An 18170-nucleotide genomic window follows, 5' to 3' on the forward strand; every position below is an offset into this window, starting at 1 on the left:
ATGTCATTTTAAAGTTGAATTTGACATTGTGTTACTTTTAATTCACAACTTCGGAACTTCGGAATCCAACATCTTGTAATCATGCAATTACATGATTGCTTGTGCAATTACTTACAGAATTCCAAACTTGTTACATTTGTGCGATTACTTACCAGAATTCATAACTTGTTACATTTGTGCGATTACTTACCGAATTCCAAACTTGTTACATTTGTGCGATTACTTACAGAATTCCAAACTTGTTACATTTGTGCGATTACTTACAGAATTCCAAACTTGTTACATTTGTATAAGTACATACCAGAGTTCCTAACTTGTTACATTTGTGCAATTACTTACCGGAATTCCAAACTTGTTAAATTTGTGTAATTACATACCAGAGTTCCAAACCTGTTACATTTGTGCAATTACTTGCCAGAATTCCAAACTTGTTATATTTGTGTAATTACTTACCGGAATTCCAAACTTGTTAAATTTGTGTAATTTCTTACACAAATTAATTCCAAAGCTTCTTACATTTTTCTACAATTCAAAAACTTGTTACATGTGTTCATTCTTGTATCGGAGTCCTACATCTTGCTACAATCGTGTAATTACATATAAATTACATATAAGAAGTCCACATTATGTTACATTTATGGCAGTAGTGTAATTGCATATCAGTATTTCATAACTTGTTACTTGCTTATATGTGATTGTATATTATAAGTAGTAGAGTAGTGGAGATTGTTTGTATAAAATCTGCAGTATCTGATAAAAACATAGTTCAGCTCTGCGCTCTGTAAGCATCACACTCCTCATCAGCCTGCAGGATTATTCAATGCAGTATTTCATTAAACTCACTTCTCGATACTTTTACACCAATTTTCAAATGCTGGCCCACACACACACCTCACACCAATCTACAGCTTCTCCAAACAAACCCACGGATCGATGGCAGAAGCTCTACTGAATGAATGCCCTTTCTCTCTCTCTCTGTCTCTCTGTCTCTCTCTCTCTCTCATCACCTCAGGCCCGTGTTAATTACGAGTGTTCTGTCTGCGCTCCGGTGTTGTGACCTTCCCCCCGTGTTGGCCGATTATGTGCTTACCGCTTGTATCAAGGCCACATCGATCGCTTAGCCGGGTACAAATTAAGATTTAAACCTGACGTCACGGGAGCTATCGGTTTTTACATTTGGGGCATTTGCAATATGCAAGACTCATTGATCTGGGGAGGATGTGCTGCAACGTGTTGGAGCAAACTGTGTGTGTGTCTCTTAGAGTGTGTGTGTATGTGTATGAGTGTGTGTGTTATCTCAGTTCTCTCACAGTTCTTTTTGTGTGTGTGTGTGTTTATGTCTCTTTCTCTGCAGGAAAATAGCACACCGGAGGACCACACTCTCCACGTGTGGGACCACTTCATTTTCAAATCGCAAGCCAAGAAAGTCTTTGTTGTCGCTCACAGCTATGGCGGCCTGTCTTTCGTGGAGTTGGTGAGTGTTTATCTTGTGTTTTTCACAAGAAAAGAGCCATAATAATATGGAAGAACGTGTCTACAAACACACACTTAGCCTCAGCCGTGGGGAAGATAGCTGTTTGCTAGTGGGTGAGAAAGTGAGAGAGAAATTTGAATAAAGTACAAATAAGTAAAATCTAGTTTTGTTGGGAAACAATTGATATGTTCTGACATTCTTGAAGATTAGTTTAGATCAGGGGTATGTAAGGGCCTCCATGGCACGTTTGCTTATAATCATTATCTTTCTGTTAAGGAAAACTTTTTTTTTTTTTTTAAGTTTCTGTGACGATTTTGTCCATAATTTGCTGTTGAATTTAAATTGAATCCATTTTTTTCTGACTACCAACAAACTGTTTCTTAGGTCACTGGCTGCAAAACCAGCTCATAAATGATGCATTCACCCCCAAGCTTAACAGCTGGAAAGTTGTTCTGTCCATGACATTCTATTAAGTCTGTTCTTTCTACAGATTTCAGTCTTATGCCTCTGTTATCTATTTTGTGGAGAGGATTTTTTTTTTCTTTTTCTGATGAATCCTGATATGTATGAAAGTCACATTTATGCAGATGTATGATTTTATAACCATCGCTTTGAAAATTCAGCAATTCGGGCAGGAGCCCTGTTCAGATTTTTGTATTTCAGACTGCCACCATTTCTGTTATTTTTTAAAAGAGGAGATGAGGAAATTGCTAGTGGATTTTTTTTCCCATCTTCTTAAAGCCTTCTTTTGCTTCATTGGTGTCAGTTACTTTAATGGCATTGGTGAGTGTTTTTCTTGTGTTTTCGCAAAAAAAAAATGTGGACACACATGCCTACAAACACACTCTTGGCCTCAGTGGTGGGGAAGCTAGCTTTTGGCTAGTGGATTAGAAAATAGTAGAGAAATTTGAATAAAGTGCGAAAAAATAAAATCTAGTTTTGTTTGGAAATATATGATGTGTTCTGACAGTCTGGGGACCGCCTTGCTCTTTGAAGATTAGTTTAGAACAAGGGTATGTAATGGCCTCCATGGCATGTTTGCTTATAATTATTATCCTTCTATTAAGACCAACTTGTTTTTTTTAGGATGCTGTGAGGATTTTCTCCAGAATTTGCTGTTGAATTTAAATTGAATCCAGTCTTTTCTGACTACCAACAAACTGTTTCTTAGGTCACTGGCTGCAAAACAAGCTTAAAAATGATGCATTCACCCCCAAGCTTAACAGTTGGAAAGGTGTTTTTTTCATGACATTCTATTAAGTCTGACACTAATTTGATATTTTGTGGAATAGGAAGGTTTCTTTTGATGACTCCTGATATGTATTAAAGTCATATTAATGCAGATGTTTCCATTTTTTACTACCGTTTTTAAAATTTCAGACCTTTACTATTCCAGTTATTTCCTAATAGAGAAAATGTTAAGCGGAAAACACTTTGCCATATCCTTATAGCCTTCTTCTGCTTTGTAGGCATCAGTTACTTTAATGGAGTTGATGATTGTGAAAGAAAAAAAAACATAATAATATGGATACACATGCCTACAAACACACACCTGGCCTCAGCAGTGTGGAAGATATTTTTTCTTTTGCTAGTGGATAGGTAAAATTTAAATTACAAATAAATAAAATATAATTTTGTTTGGAAACATTTGAGATGTTCTGAGGAACATTTTGGGGACTTGCCTTGCTTTTGGAAGATTAGTTTAAATCAGAGGTATATAAGGACCTCTATGGTACTTCCATGGCACTTTGCACCTCTTGAGGTAGTCCACTGAGAAGGTTGATGTAGGTTTAAGTATTATTATCCTTCTGAATTGACCAACAGTTGCTTTCAGAATTTTTTGGTATGCATTTGAATGCAACACTCGAAGCTCAAAAACGATATGATACATCCGCCCCCAAGCTTAACAGTTTGAAAGGTGTTATCGTCATTAGAATTCTGTTTGTGAAAGTCTACAGTTGTATCTACAGATTACAGTCTTATGACTCTAATTCTTAATTTTGTGATAAGAAAGATTTCTTCTGATGACTCATAATGACTATGAAATAATAGTCTTATCTTGCTAAACACGTTAAATATGATGTTATATATTTAACTTTTTCATCTTTTAGAGACCAGCTTATCACTCAGTTCAATACTTTGGATGGAATATCCACATACTTTTGAACATAGTATATCTACAGTAATTTATCATATTTATCATAATTACAGGGGTACCCAAAATTCATTGTACATAAATGTTTATTTTTTTACTGTTAGTCTTTATAACGATAATAGAATACCTTAAAGTTGGTTTAAGTGTGTGTGTGTGTGTGTGTGTGTGTGGTCTATGATGGGTCATATGGACTTTATGAAGGTCCATGAGCTAAGCTAAGCTGCAGCTGGAGCTGTAGCTGCTAGGCTAGGTGTGCTAACAGCTAAGACAGCTGTATTTGATCTCTTTAACACACACACATGTACACACACACCTTCACTTTCTCTATATTCACAACAATAACAGACTTATGCACACACACACACAACCACACTTTGTCTCTGAACCCAGATCTGCTAAGCCGTCCCTCCTGTCTGCTTTTTGAAGTGGGGGATGTGTGTTAGCGGTTAGCAGGCGGCGGTGGGCTTGCCTCCCTCTGATAACTCCAGGGGTGTGTGTCGGGTGTGTCTTACACATGCCGGGAGGGCCTTTGTTTAGTCATTTGAATATGAGTGTTAATATTCAAGGCGTGTGGTGGCAGGGACTGGCTCTCACTGGCCAGACTGCGGACGGCGCTCTCCAGAGACCACTCAGACGTGAGCTTGAAGGGCCCGCATCCTATCCTACATCTTTCTTGCTTTTTCTAGTGTTTTGTATTCTCCGTGAGATCCGTATACAAGGTTTCTGTGGGTTTATGTACCAAAAAAATACATATTTTATATTATTTGAAAGAGATCAGTTTCTAACCTTCCCTTAGACATTAACAGGCAATTATAAAGTTTAAATCTAATTGAATAATAGTGATAAATGTGAACACACTCACAATTAGCTCTAACAAGCTAATTCTGTGGCCTTTGTAAAAGGTTTCTCTTATAACTTTCATTAATATATTTTTAACTATTGATCAGTAGATGTGAACAAAGCATTAGTTCATCAGAATATAAATATTAACAAATGTTTACACATAACACTTATTTATCAGCATGGATATTCATATTTAGAAATGTTAACAAATCATTAGCTCATCAGAATTTCAACATTAATAAATCACTAGTTAATACGAATTTTATACAAATTTGACAAATGTTTATTAATTGCAATTGCGGTTCATGTTGCCAGTGTGTTTATTAGTATTTTCAAATATATTTGCAACATTTTTAATTTTTTTATATGTGAAAAATAACAGTTATTAATCATTAGTTAATGGTATATTAACAAAAGTTATTATAAAGTGTTACCCCACACTTTGCATGGGGATGCTTTTGCTTCAAAAAAAGCTTCAGTTAATGCAACACACACTTTCTTTTAATGCCTCAAACCGCAAAAATCAGAATCAGTATCAGAAAATACTAGATTTATTCAGTATTTCATTACTATGTACTCAAAAATATTGGAACTCCTGCTTAGAGCTGGGTATTTCTCGGTACTACCAAGTTTAAAAAGGTAGAAAAAAAAAGTACTGAAAAAAGGTACAGCCACTTTTTTAATACTTTGCATGAAACATATTTGTAGTTTAAGCACAAGCAGTGATTTTTTTCTTCTTAATAAAGTGCCACAAACAAGACCCAAAAAGATGTCTCTCTTGGTGACAGTATGAGAATAAGATTACTCATGTATAAGATTTTTTTTTTTTTTGTATTTTTTTGGGAACAATTTTAAAAAAAGTATATAAAAAATAAAAGTACTGTATTGTATCAGTACTGGTATCAGAAATTTTAACGACTCCTTTTTATTTGGCGCTTCCTTCAAAACCAAGGAAATTAAACTAGTTCATCCTGCTTTGGCCACAATATCTACTATCTGCTGTCTAGTGAAGATATAGCATTGCTGTAAGAATTTGATTGCATTCAGCAACAAGATCAAGAGCACTTAGTGTGGTCAGGGTGTTGGGCGATTAACAATCTACCTTAATCTTCTCAACTACCAGGAATACATCTTAGAAGTCATTACCACCCTCAGTGGACAGCGCAGTTGGTGGAAATAATCATAACTAGTGGATTCTGGCTAGATTTGTCAGTTCAAGCAGACAAGCGACTCTGGTCGAAATTGCATGGACATTTGCTCCACATGCATATTCCATAGGTCAGTGCTGTGTTCCATAACTTTTGGCATTTCACTGTAAATTTATCATTTTATATCATTTGTTTCCTTTTAGCATGTGTGTGTTTGTGTGTGTGTTTGTGTGTGTGTGTGTGTGTGTGTTTGTGTGTGTGTTTGTACTATTCTAGTTCCTTCTTGTGGCATGAGATTCTTATCCCTTGTGAAAATTCTCAGCCTGTGGTGTAATATATATGTGTGTCTGTGTGTGTCTGTGTGTGTCTGTGTGTGTGTGTGTGTTTGTTGGTGTCACCTCTGACATCATGGCCTCATCCTCCATTCCAAAACCTCAACCTCTCAGGACAACACCACTGACCTTTGACCTTTGAAAGAGTGCTGAAGTCAACTGAGCCTGAAAGCTCAATCTCTCGCCCTCTGAACACACACACACACACACACACACACACACACACACACACACACACACACACTTGGTCTTCTACCTTGGCTGTGTAGCTGATGATTTGTTCTCAGCTAGGCCTGTTACATTAATGATATATGCATGATATATTGTCCCAGAACTAACTTTGATAAAAAAATTTAACCATTTTAAGATCATTTTATATTACTGATAAAATAATATAGTAGCAGCATAATGATGCACTGAAATGTCACTTTTATTTATGATATCATAAATAAATTAAGCTAATACAGCATACTTCATAAACCACATTGCTGTTATGTTAAAATAATTGTTGCGATGGGCCTAATTGGGGTGGCCGATGTGGTCCTTAAATATAATCACAATATATTATGTATAGTATTTTTGCTATAACAGTATTTTTGGCAATAGGGCAAAATGCTAAAAAATAAAAATAGACGATTATAATAAAATATTTTAACTATGTAATATACACAGCCTAAACACAGCATAAAGATGACCAAAATGCTGCCTAAACACAGCATAAAGATGACCAAAATGCTGCCTAAACACAGCCTAAAGATGCGTCCATACCAGCCTGGCCTAAAGGTAGCCTAACACTGCCTACACACAATCTAAGGATGGCATCAACACAGCCTAAATACTTTCTAAACACTGCCTAAAGGCAGCCTAAACATGACCTTAAGACTATCTAAACACAGCCTAAAGACTGCTTAAACATGGCCTAAAGGCACCCTAAATGCTGCCTAAGCATGGCCTAAATATGCGTCTGTAGCTTGCTGGCCTAAAAGTGGTCTAACACTGACTAAACATGGCCTAAAGACTGCCTAAACTCAGCCTAAACACAGCCTAAAGATGTGCCCGTACCAGCCTGGCCTAAAAGACCTGACCTATAGACTACCTAAACACAGCCTTAAGTCTGCCTAAACATGGCCTAAACATGTGTCCATACCTGCCCGGCATAAAGGTGCCCTAAAAAACACAACCTAAGTGCTGCGTAAACACAGCCTAAAGGTTTCCTAAACATGACCTGAAGACAGTTTAAATAAAACCTTAACACGGCCTAAAGATTTATAATGGTTTAGAGAAACGAGCAGAAAGGGAAAAAAAAAACTCACGCTAGCTAATTGATGAGAAAAGTGGTCTGAGGGGAATGGAGAGGGTAAAAGAGGAGAGGAAGAGTGAGGGGAGGAGAGGGAGAGGTGGAGGAGTGCGGCGGCTTTAGTCGGGATGGACCGTTTGACACATGAACGGTGCCTCCGAAAACAAGCTGTCTGCGGGTTAATTACTGCCCGCGTTTTGCAGTTAATAAACATGTTTCTGATCAAGCACATCAAACGCCGGCCGATTAATTTCTCCTCTCTCTGCCTGCCTCTCTCTATCTCTCTCTCTCTCTCTCTCTTTTCCTCCCTCTTTTTTCACTCGGCTACGCTGTGCTGTATTACTCCGATTTGATTTTTGAGCACATCATAGACTGTAAGGCCTAATTATAGATAGATCAAAGCACAGCTAAAGGCCTGAGAGAGAGAGAGAGAGAGAGAGAGAGAGAGAAGGCAGGGAGCGCTGACTTTTCCTCCTCTTTTTTTTCACACTGGCTATCTCTCCTCCACTCCAGCCATTTCAGTATTCAAATACTGCCTGTACTCCTCTAGCTTTTCTTCTCACTCTGTGGTATGCTAGCAGAATGTGAAGATTCCTCCTGTACAGCACTCTGTCTGTCTGTCAACACACTCTGTCTGTTAAAGAAGAAGTTTGGTTGAGAAGTTTAGCTCAGAGGGAGGTTGAGAGGTGATATCTTGTTAATAAGAACTGAACGTTTTGATTGAGTGTTGAGTTGATCATCAAATTGCAGTACTAAACCAGTACCTAAATACCTAAACCAACATAAACTAAACTAACCTAAATGCAACCTAAACCAACCGAAACACAGCCTATACTTGGCCTAACCTAACCTACACGCAGCCTAAATCAACGTAAACACAGCATTAAAACCTACACACTGCCTAAATACATGTTAAACACAGCCTAAACATGGCCTAAACCAACCTAAGCATGGCCTTAACCCAGCTTAAACTAACCTAAACATAGCCTAAACACGGTCTAGATCAACCAAACTCAGCCCAAACCAACCTAAACATAGACTAAACATGGCCTAACCTAACCTAAACACAGCCTTAAAACCTACACACTGCCTAAATACATCTTAAACACAGCCTAAACACAGCCTGAACACAGCCTGAAATTACCTAAACTTGGCCTAAACACAGTCTAGATCAACCAGAACACTGCATTACCACAGGCTAAACACGGCCTAAACCAGCCTAAACACAGACTAAACACGACCTACACACGGCTTAAACCAACATAAACATGGATTAAACATGGCCTAGACCAACATAAACACAAATGGTCTAACCTAACCTAACACAGCCTAAAAACCTACATGTGGCCTAAATGCGTCCTAAACAGGCCCTAAACCAACCTAAACACGGCCTAAATCAGCCTAAACACAGCCTAACTTAATCTAAACAGGGCCTAAACCAGCCTTAATCAACCTAAGCATGGTTTAAACTCTGCCTGAGCACCGCTTAAATCATCCTGGACCAAGCCTAAACAAACCTGAACACAGCCTAAATTAACCTACACACGACCTTAACACAGCCTAAACACCACATTAGAAAACTTCTCAGTTTACATGTGTAGTATCTGATATATTTTTTATTTCTAAAATAGACACACCTTTAAAATTCAGTAGAGAATTCAAGCTTCAGTATAACATAACTCCTGGGACATGAATATAGCTATATTTCTCCATAGTTATTATATTTTCCAATAAAACACCATGACCTGGATCAGACTTCTGCTACTTGACCTCCTTCTCCAACTTAGTCTCTCCACAGGGGTCTCCACCTCTTAGCCTTTTAGCCTAGCAGCTCTGTCTATCTCCCTCCTCCATCCCCCTCTCTATTTGCTACAGAGCTCTCTCTTGTTCCTGTCTTTCATCTTCCTCTGTAGCAGTGGGGTGACTGCAGCGCCCGTCGAAGCGGAGCACAACCCCGCGTAACCTTTCCCGGCTCTGAGTGAGAAAAAAGGGCCTGGATATCGGGGAGGACAGCGGCGCCTTATATAACAACTTATATAACCATACATCTGCATCCCAGTGCTCCACTGTGTGGGTGCCCAGAGCCCTGCCTATACAGGAAGAGCATCAGTCAGTGTGTATGCGTTTGAGACATGCTCGGTACACACACACACACGTTTTCATGAAAAAAAAAAGAGAAAAAAAAATCAGATTTAAGGATCCGTTTTACCTAAAGGGGTTTTAGCTAGGAATCTTATTCACATGTACTGTTTCCTCACATTCTACTAGTAAGAAGATAAACAGGATGTGATGAGACAGCCTAAACATGGCCTAAATTTACCTAAAACAGCCTAAACTAACCTAAACAAGGCCTAAACATGACCTAAACACTGTCTTAACACAGCTTAAATCAACTTAACACAGCCTAAACCAACCTGAACATGGCCTAAAATGGCCTTAACACAGCTTATATCAGCTTAAACACAGTCTAAATTAAACACTGCCTAAATATGGCCTAAACCCTGCCTTAACCCAGCTAAAATCAACCTAAACACAGGCTTAACTAACCTAAACAGGGCCTAAACATGGCCTTAACACAGCTTATGTCAGCTTAAACACAGCCTAAATATGGCCTAAACACTGCCTTAACCCAGATACAATCAACCTAAGCACAGCATAAACTAACCTTAACATGACCGAAACACAGTCCTAACACAGCTAAAAGCAACTTTAATGCAGCCTAAATATGGCCTCAACACAGTTTAAAGCAACCTAAACATATGCTTAACTAACCTAAACACGGCCTAAACATGGCCTAAGCACCTAAACTAACCGAAATATAACCTAAACATGACCTTAACACATCTTAAATCAACCTAAACATGGCCTAAACGTGATCTTAACACAGCTAAAAGTAACTTAAATGCAGTCTAAACACAGCCTTAACACAGTTTAAATCAACCTAAACACATGCTTATCTAACCTAAACATGGCCTAAACACGGCCTTTACATCTTAAATTAATTTAAACACTGCCTAAACACAGCCTTAACACAGGTTAAATCAACCTAAACACAGCCTAAACTAACCTAAACACTGCCTAAATACAGCCTTAACATGGCCTAAACACAGCTTAATGCAGCATAAACACAGCCTAAACTAACCATAACACGGCCTAAACACAGCTTATATCAACTTAAACGCAGCCTAAACTAATCTAAACACAGTCTAACATGGCCTAAACCGACCTAAACACGGCTTAAAGATCATATTAGGCTACATTTATAGTTTGATATACGAGTATTTGAGATTGAGCCAGAATCACGCATGCATTGTGTATCAGTATTTTTTAAAGCTCTGTGTATTGAGGATAAATCAGACATTCAGACATGCATATGCACTTTCTTCCAGCCACATCTTTCTTATACCCATAGCTTGCCTTGCTGTGCTCTGATTGTGTATGAGTGTATGTGTGTGAGTGTATGTATGTGTGTGTGTATGTGTGTGTATGTGTGTGTTGAGGCTACATCCTCAGAACTCAGACACATATAGCCCGTGCAGTGTCTGCATAAGAAGCCGGCTCCTCTCTCCAGGGATGGAGGCAGGAGATGCTCTCGCATTTCCGCGCCGCTCCAGTATGCGCCCGGAACGGATGCTATAGCGCACAGCAGAAACTTATATTCTGGCCCGCAACCAAACTAGCTCCTCCACACTTACTGAATTATGAATGCTAGCCTCTAGCGCCAATGTATAGACTCCCATTTTGTAGAATGCAGATGCTGTACTCTCACACTTCATGCTGTTTTTAGGTGGAATCTGAATCCTGCAAGGTCTGAAACCTTGCCTCCTACATAGCGGGTGTTTCCAACTATCGGCAGGGCAGCGTTTTCCAGCCTGTAGAGGCCGGGACTATTGACATTTAACCCTGTAATCGGCTGCATTTTTGAAGAGGGTCTCTTCACGCTTGCTGGGAAAAGTCTTATGATGTTAGATTTATCAGCTGGTGCAGTAGGACTTACTCGTATTGGCCAAAGCCAAATATATAAGTAGCTTCTAGGTCACTTCTAGCCCCCCATCCTGGTCAATTAATTGTAGTTGGATTTTTCTAGAAGCTGTTATTGGATTTTCAGATGTTGTTACAGAAAATATTACGTATAATAAAGACGAAAAAAGTTGATCTGGCATCTAGAATGTATGAGTTTTCCAGTCAGGTTGTAAGGAGCAGTAAAGCCACTCTGAAACGCTGAAATGCAGCGTTATACAGTACCGAAGCTGGTGCAGTATTAGTATTAGCATTAGCCGCTAATCATGCTAAGCTCTAGCACTTTTGTTGTTCAGAGGCGAGTTTATCGGACTGTAGTCTGCGATTTTACCGAGTTTACCGTGTTAAAGCAAGCTACGTGAGACGAGACGCTAGCTTATATCGCCCTGGCTTACTGGTACACCGCTAGCGGTTAGCCGCTAATACTAAGGCTGCTGCACCCAGCCTTAGTAGAAATCTGGAAGTCTAAGCTTACTGTACATAAATAGAAGCGCTTTACTCGCCCAAATTAACCGTTTTCAGGAGGGAAATCTGTGTAGATTAACATCCAGTGCTCATTTAAATTTTTGTTTTATTTCTTTATTTATATTTATATTAGTTTTTTATTTATATTTAAAGAATTACTTTTTTTTTTTTTTTTATAAACTTAGCTTTACTTTAGTTACCCCACTACCATCACCCAGCGGCAAGATCTGCTGAATTAGATGGAAAACATGGCAACACCCCTGTTCCTTACTAGTGTTGCATATTGCGCCTTATAATCCAGTGAGCCTTATATATGGTATGCACAAAAATATGGTATGTGTGGCTCAAAAAAAAAAAAAACTTATATCAGTCCAAATGTTTATATCATTTACTGTACTGGTGACCTTCAACTTCAACATCTCCAAATAGCCTCTTCCTTCTAGGTGCAACTCCTTTTTGAATGCTGAGTATATTTATGATATGATATGAATGTAATGGCCAGAAAAGAAGACATTCAAATGCTGTTCAGAGGTGTTTGAGAAGAGTCACTCAGGCCGTGTTTACACTTGACATTGGAAACCGTCCTGTATTTAGACCTATCTGTCCCGGAATCCTGCGATATCACTCCGCTTTCTCTCATTAAAGCTATTTTTATCCGTCTGAATATGTATTGAAGCGTAGGCTTGTGAACCGGAAGGTTGAAAAGCTATTTGCCGGCTGTGAAGGATGGTACACAGTTCACATTTTAACCCATATTTTCCTCTTCCCACTGTGACTCAGTTCTGGCTGCTGAGCAAACACACATAACTCACTGTGTTTCCTTTCTCTGTGACTGACCTCAAAAAGCTCTGCATCACAAAGTGCCTACTTTTCTTCTGGCAGAAATGTAAATATCACACAGACGAATAAGATTTCGTTTGATCAGCATTTACATTTGAAATTTTTAGAAAAAAAAAGTCTGCAGACTGTTTCTGGATAACCATAGCCAGGTTACATTTCAAATATTTGAATAAGTAAAAAATAAAATAAATAAATACATAAATAATTAAGTACTTAAGTAAGTAAATTATGTTGCTTCCAGTACAGTTAAACACTTTAGATGCCATGGTTAGGAGTAACATTGTTTAATATATTGTTGCTTTTTTTGTTCTGCTTTTTCATATTTTGTCTTTAGCAATTATTGTTTTAGCTTTTTACTAAGAATGCAGTAAATATTTGGCAACCAGAAATAAAAAGCTGAAAAAAAAAAAAAAAAGCATTTTCACAACTCCAAGACCAATAAGTTTATATAGAACAGTGATTAACTTATATTAAGTCATATTCCACAGTTTAATGTTAGGATATATTTAATTTTAAAAAGTGGCAAAATTAACACAGGTTTGGTGAATCTGCGCAATCATTTCAATGCATCCCTGTATTTTACTTTTCTAAAAGTATTATTTTATTAAATATTTGTTTTATACCCAAAAACTAAGGACTAGTTTAGAAAATGTGAAACAAGTGGAATTTTATAGATTTTATTTTTATAGTTATTTTTAATATTATTTTTATATTTAATATTATTTTATAGATTTTATAAAAACAGATTTTTATCTGTTTGTTTGTTTTTGTTTATTCTATACATATACACTTTAAACTTTCATTTATATAGAATGAAAGGAAATGGAACTACAGTAGGCCTGTCGCAAAAACTATTTTTGTGTGTACTATATATTATTTTAGACATAATTGCGATAAACATTTAAACATTTAATCTTTTTTTTATATTAAATGACAATTTAATATCAAAATAATGCAACTCCATTGTGGTGAAAAGTAATGCCTTTTTCCTTAAGAATATGCACATATATTGACCGAAATACAGCATCTTTAATAGATTAAATTAAACGTTGACGTTTTTGGTCAATCACGTTGTTTTATTATTGAGTTCATGTCCTTATGTTGTTATAGTTATGTCTCTGCTATGGTTAATGAAGCACGTTTGACACACACACACACACACACACACACACACACACACACACACACACACACACACACACACACACACACACACACACACACACACACACAGAGTTATCTACTTTTACCTTCAGCAAGCTACAGCAGAGCTTCAGGAAAAGATCCTAAAACTGTCTCTTGATATAGTGTACAGCATGAGAGCTCCAAGCTCCATCTGGGTTTCACATAGATATACACACAGTGAAGTGTGTGTTTGTTCAAGATTTTTTTTTTATTGTCACGTCACAGAGTACAGGTGTACATGTGAGTGAAAAACTTGGGTGCAGATTCCCACCAATGCGCAAAGAATAATATTTACAAGAGAGTAATAAAATAATATAAAATATATAAAAATAGGACATACAGATAACTTACAGTATAAACACTATTTACAATACACTTAATTACAATAAACATGATAACTTACACTATAGACAAATATTGCACAGAACAGATATGCACAGATGTAGATATGGATAGTGTGGAAGTAGTCAGTATGTCACAGTATAGCTATGAGTAAGTGCAGGTAAGGAATGAGTTGAGTGGGGAGTGCAGGGGGCAGAATGCTGTATAATATGGAAAAGTCTGATAGATGCAGTGTAAAGTAAAGTGCAGGGTGCAGAGTTTGTATGGGTGTCAGTGGGGTGGGTTGGGCAGAACACTGTTCTACTGGCTATTCCACAGCCTGGTTGCTTGGGGGAAGAAGCTGTCTCGGAACCGGCTGGTTCTGGTCTTCAAGCTTCTGAGCCTCCTTCCACTCGGCAGCTGTGAGAACAGGGAATGGCTTGGATGGAACGGGTCCTTCATTATCTTTTTGGATTTCCTCAGGCAGCGGTTGGTGTATAAATCCAAAAGGTTTGGGAGCTCAACCCCAGTTTGTGTGTGTGTCTGTGTGTTTGCAGGAAAAGTGTGTACAGTAGACTGAAGTACTAGTTGTCTCCACACCAAGGATATGCACTCTTGCATTGAACCTGCCAGTCTGAGAGTGGGATTGGATTTGGATCGATTAGCTTGTTTGAGCTCTTTATTGAGGGGGTCCGCTGCAGTACGGGACCAAGGCCTTCTCAGGCGTCCTGCATTGTGCGGCAGACGTCCATGCTCTTCTGTTTGGCCCCTTGATTATGTAGAGTACACACTGAGCTTCAGAGGCCTGCTTTAGAGCCCTGTCTCAGGGCCCTTTACCTTTGTGAGAGTGTGTTTGTGTATGAATGTGCGTATGTGTCTGTCTGTGTGTTTGTGTGTGTGTTTGTGTGAGACAAATAGCACCGTCAGAAATTACTCATTTCGTCGCCTGAAAGGGGACCCTGACAATCGGCCATTGTGGAAGATTTCCCTTCAGTTGATTGCTTTTATTTCTTCTTCCTTTTCTTTTTTTTTCTTTTCCTCCCTCGTCGTCATTGTTTCCTTTCTTTTCATGTTTGTGCTTTTTTGTTTGTTTGTTTGTTATTTATTTATTAATTTATTTGATTTATGAAGGGGCTCTTCAAGCCCAATTCTTCCTTCCTGGACCTCTGCTGAGCAGGATCCACAAGAGAGAGAGAGAAAAAGAGACAGAGAGACAGATAGAAAAAGAGAAAGAGAGAGAAAAAGAGAGAGCTGAGAGCTTGTCAGCAGCAGCCGCCATTATTTATATATTTCCGGCCTCGTTTTTTTTTTTTTTTTTTTTTTGTCATTAATTTTTGTTTGTTTCTGAGAGACGGCGGGCAATCGAGAGCAGGCAGCTTGTTGTCGGAGAATGGAGGGCTGTCCACGCGAGCTTTTTAATTGATTTCAATTTGCCGTCAAGGTGCATTACGCTAGAGAAATGTCTAGACAGATTCGAACAACACACAAACGAGAGAGGGAGGGGCATATAGAGGGTAATTAGCTTTCTGTCTAGCTGTGTGTGTGTGTGTGTGTGTGTGAATGTGTATGTGTGTGTGTATATAAATATATACACCGGTGTACCTCAAACAACACCCAGCATACTGTAGTTATGTTTGCACCAGTGTGCTGCAATTAGACATCATTCTCCCTCCCTCTCTGATTGAGCTCTGATTGGCTGTAAATATAAACTTGCTGTACTTTTGCTGTAGGGCTCTGGTTTGTGTGGATTGCGTGGCTGTTTATGTGAAGGTAAATGAGGAGATTAATAGGAAAGATAACAGTAACATTTTCTCTAATATACAAATATCTGTGAGCTGTAGAAAGGTAGGCCCAGTCCTAATTTCTCTATTGGATCCCTACCCCTTGTTTTCAAGTGTGTAACCCTTACCTTTGGAACAGATTTACAAGGGGAAGGGGTGAAATCCACTCTATAAGAATTGGGATGACTCTTTAAGCACCTTTTACAGATTTAGCTTAGCCACTGCTAAGTTGTAGTAGTGGAGCGGTAAAGTTCAGTAACTTTAAGGCTTTATTGTATATCTTTAGAAAGAGGTCAGGTGGTGCAGCAAGTAATTCTTGTTCATGTTTTTGTCCATTTCTTAATTTATTTCATTCCTTAATTTCTCCGTTCTACCTTAAATGCTGCAGAGCCTCTGCCGTCTGTTGCACCATTTAAGGAGGTATGGAATTGACCCTGTTTACACCTGGTCTTAGAATATGGATTGTATCCAGATCAGATTTTGACCAGATGCATCTACACTTGTTCATCAAATGCGTCTCCAGTTAGTCAGTCTAAAATCTGATAGATGTGTGGGATGTAATATTCCATTTTCTTGTATTCTACTTGCTATGCTGCAATTATAACATATGTTTTTGTTAATGTGGGAGGAGTTTCGTTTGTTGAATGGGTCTTGAAGAACTGGGTATGTTCACACTACTGTAACACTACTGGCTCAGATTCATCTAACATCACATCCTGAAGTGCTTTAAGTAATCAGATTTGGGTGCTTATTTGAAGTTATTTGACCAGATTTCTTTATACTTTTATTCTCATTTTTATGTAAATTGACCTGATCCAGATGTAATTTAGATACTCAGACCATGTGTAAACTTGTTTTTTTTTTTACTTAAAAATCACAAATTCAATAGAGACAATATGCATTAAAATATCAAACCAAAAACATACGACTCCAGTGCACCTGCTAACCAACTTGTACAGTTTTGTTATAATTTTTTTATTTTATTTTATTTTATTTTTGTTTTATTGCTATGTAAAAATACAGCTTATACACAATATTAAACTTTATTTATGTGTACACTAAACATTTCCTGACTACTTTATGTGTCCAGATAGTTTAAAGTAATGATGATTCTCTTATCAGTTGGCACAAGTGACTCTAAGGACGCTTAAATCATGACGCACAAGTTTGCAACGACTTTAAACAGTCTGAAATATTAAATCGAAATCTCATTGAAATAATTCAAAAAAAAATCTCTTCTCACCCAAAACTGTCTGGAGTGTTTGTACTCCAAGATATGTGGTGGACATCAATGGGGTGGCACATAGGCCTTTTTATTAGGTGGACTACTGCTCTTCCTGCTTGGTAACAGCAATTAAAAACAAGTACGATGCCTATAATAAATAGAAACACAATTTATTGTACAATGCCAAAATTCCATTATTGTGCCAAACTTTTGCGAAAGGTTTAGATAGAAATCTGTATTTTGTGATCTTGTTTTTTCTTTTCTCACTATGTATCTCCCACCACTTTTATTCTTTCTCTCTCTCCCTCTCTTTTAGAGTTAATTAGCTGTTGCTTGTTAACAGGCTGAGAGAGTTTAGTGTATAAACAGGGCTGAGAGGATGAATGCTCCCTGAAACGAGTGCGCAGATAAGAGAAATCACACCGCTCCTCACTTTCTATAAATAAACTATCAGCAAACGCCTGTTTGGAGTGGCCTATCTTCTCTTTGGTGATAAGGCACGCTCAAAGAATGTGTGTGTGTGTGTGTGTGTGCACAATTGTGTGAGTGTGTGTGAGTGTGTGTGCGTGCATGCATGCGGTTGTGTTCGCAATACACATTAAAGCCATGGGAGACTTTGATTTGACATGTGTCTGAGATGTGTGTTTGTGGCTTTTTGGCGTATGTGTGTGTGTGTGTGTGTGTGTGCGTGTGTGCATGCTGACATAGACAAGTTTGTTATGCTGCTTATTATCTGTCATGTCCTGTGCAGTTCATATGGCTGCAGATCATTTGCATGTGAATGCATATCACTATACATCTGCTTTATAGAATATGCATCAGGCCTCTTTTGAGCGCTGATGAGCGTTGACATTTCCCGCTAATAGAACCTGAAACTTCTGTCGTTTTTTTAGGAACCGCTCTGCTTATGGGAGATTATATTCGGTTATTAACGTGTATCTCCAGCTATAAGGCCTACTACATATTACAGATGATAACTCATATCCTAATATCTCTTGAAATATTAAGACATGGAGGTAATACTAATAATAAACACATACAATAATTAAGAGTAGTTGGTAAAATGTGATTAATACAAATACAA

General features: G+C 38.0%; 1 protein-coding gene across 5 annotated transcripts in view; it reads left to right on the forward strand.

The window, feature by feature from the left end:
* fam172a (family with sequence similarity 172 member A) overlaps nucleotides 1–18170 on the forward strand; it is a 288454-nt gene that overhangs the window by 138042 nt on the left and 132242 nt on the right. For all 5 annotated transcript variants that reach the window (XM_049470775.1, XM_049470778.1, XM_007243895.3 and 2 more), the window contains one exon: nucleotides 1355–1474. In XM_049470775.1, coding sequence (XP_049326732.1) covers nucleotides 1355–1474 — 120 coding nt within the window. The remainder of the gene's footprint in view (nucleotides 1–1354; nucleotides 1475–18170) is intronic.

This window comes from Astyanax mexicanus, chromosome 22, assembly GCF_023375975.1.
Source record: "Astyanax mexicanus isolate ESR-SI-001 chromosome 22, AstMex3_surface, whole genome shotgun sequence".
Taxonomy (NCBI): Eukaryota; Metazoa; Chordata; class Actinopteri; order Characiformes; family Acestrorhamphidae; genus Astyanax; species Astyanax mexicanus.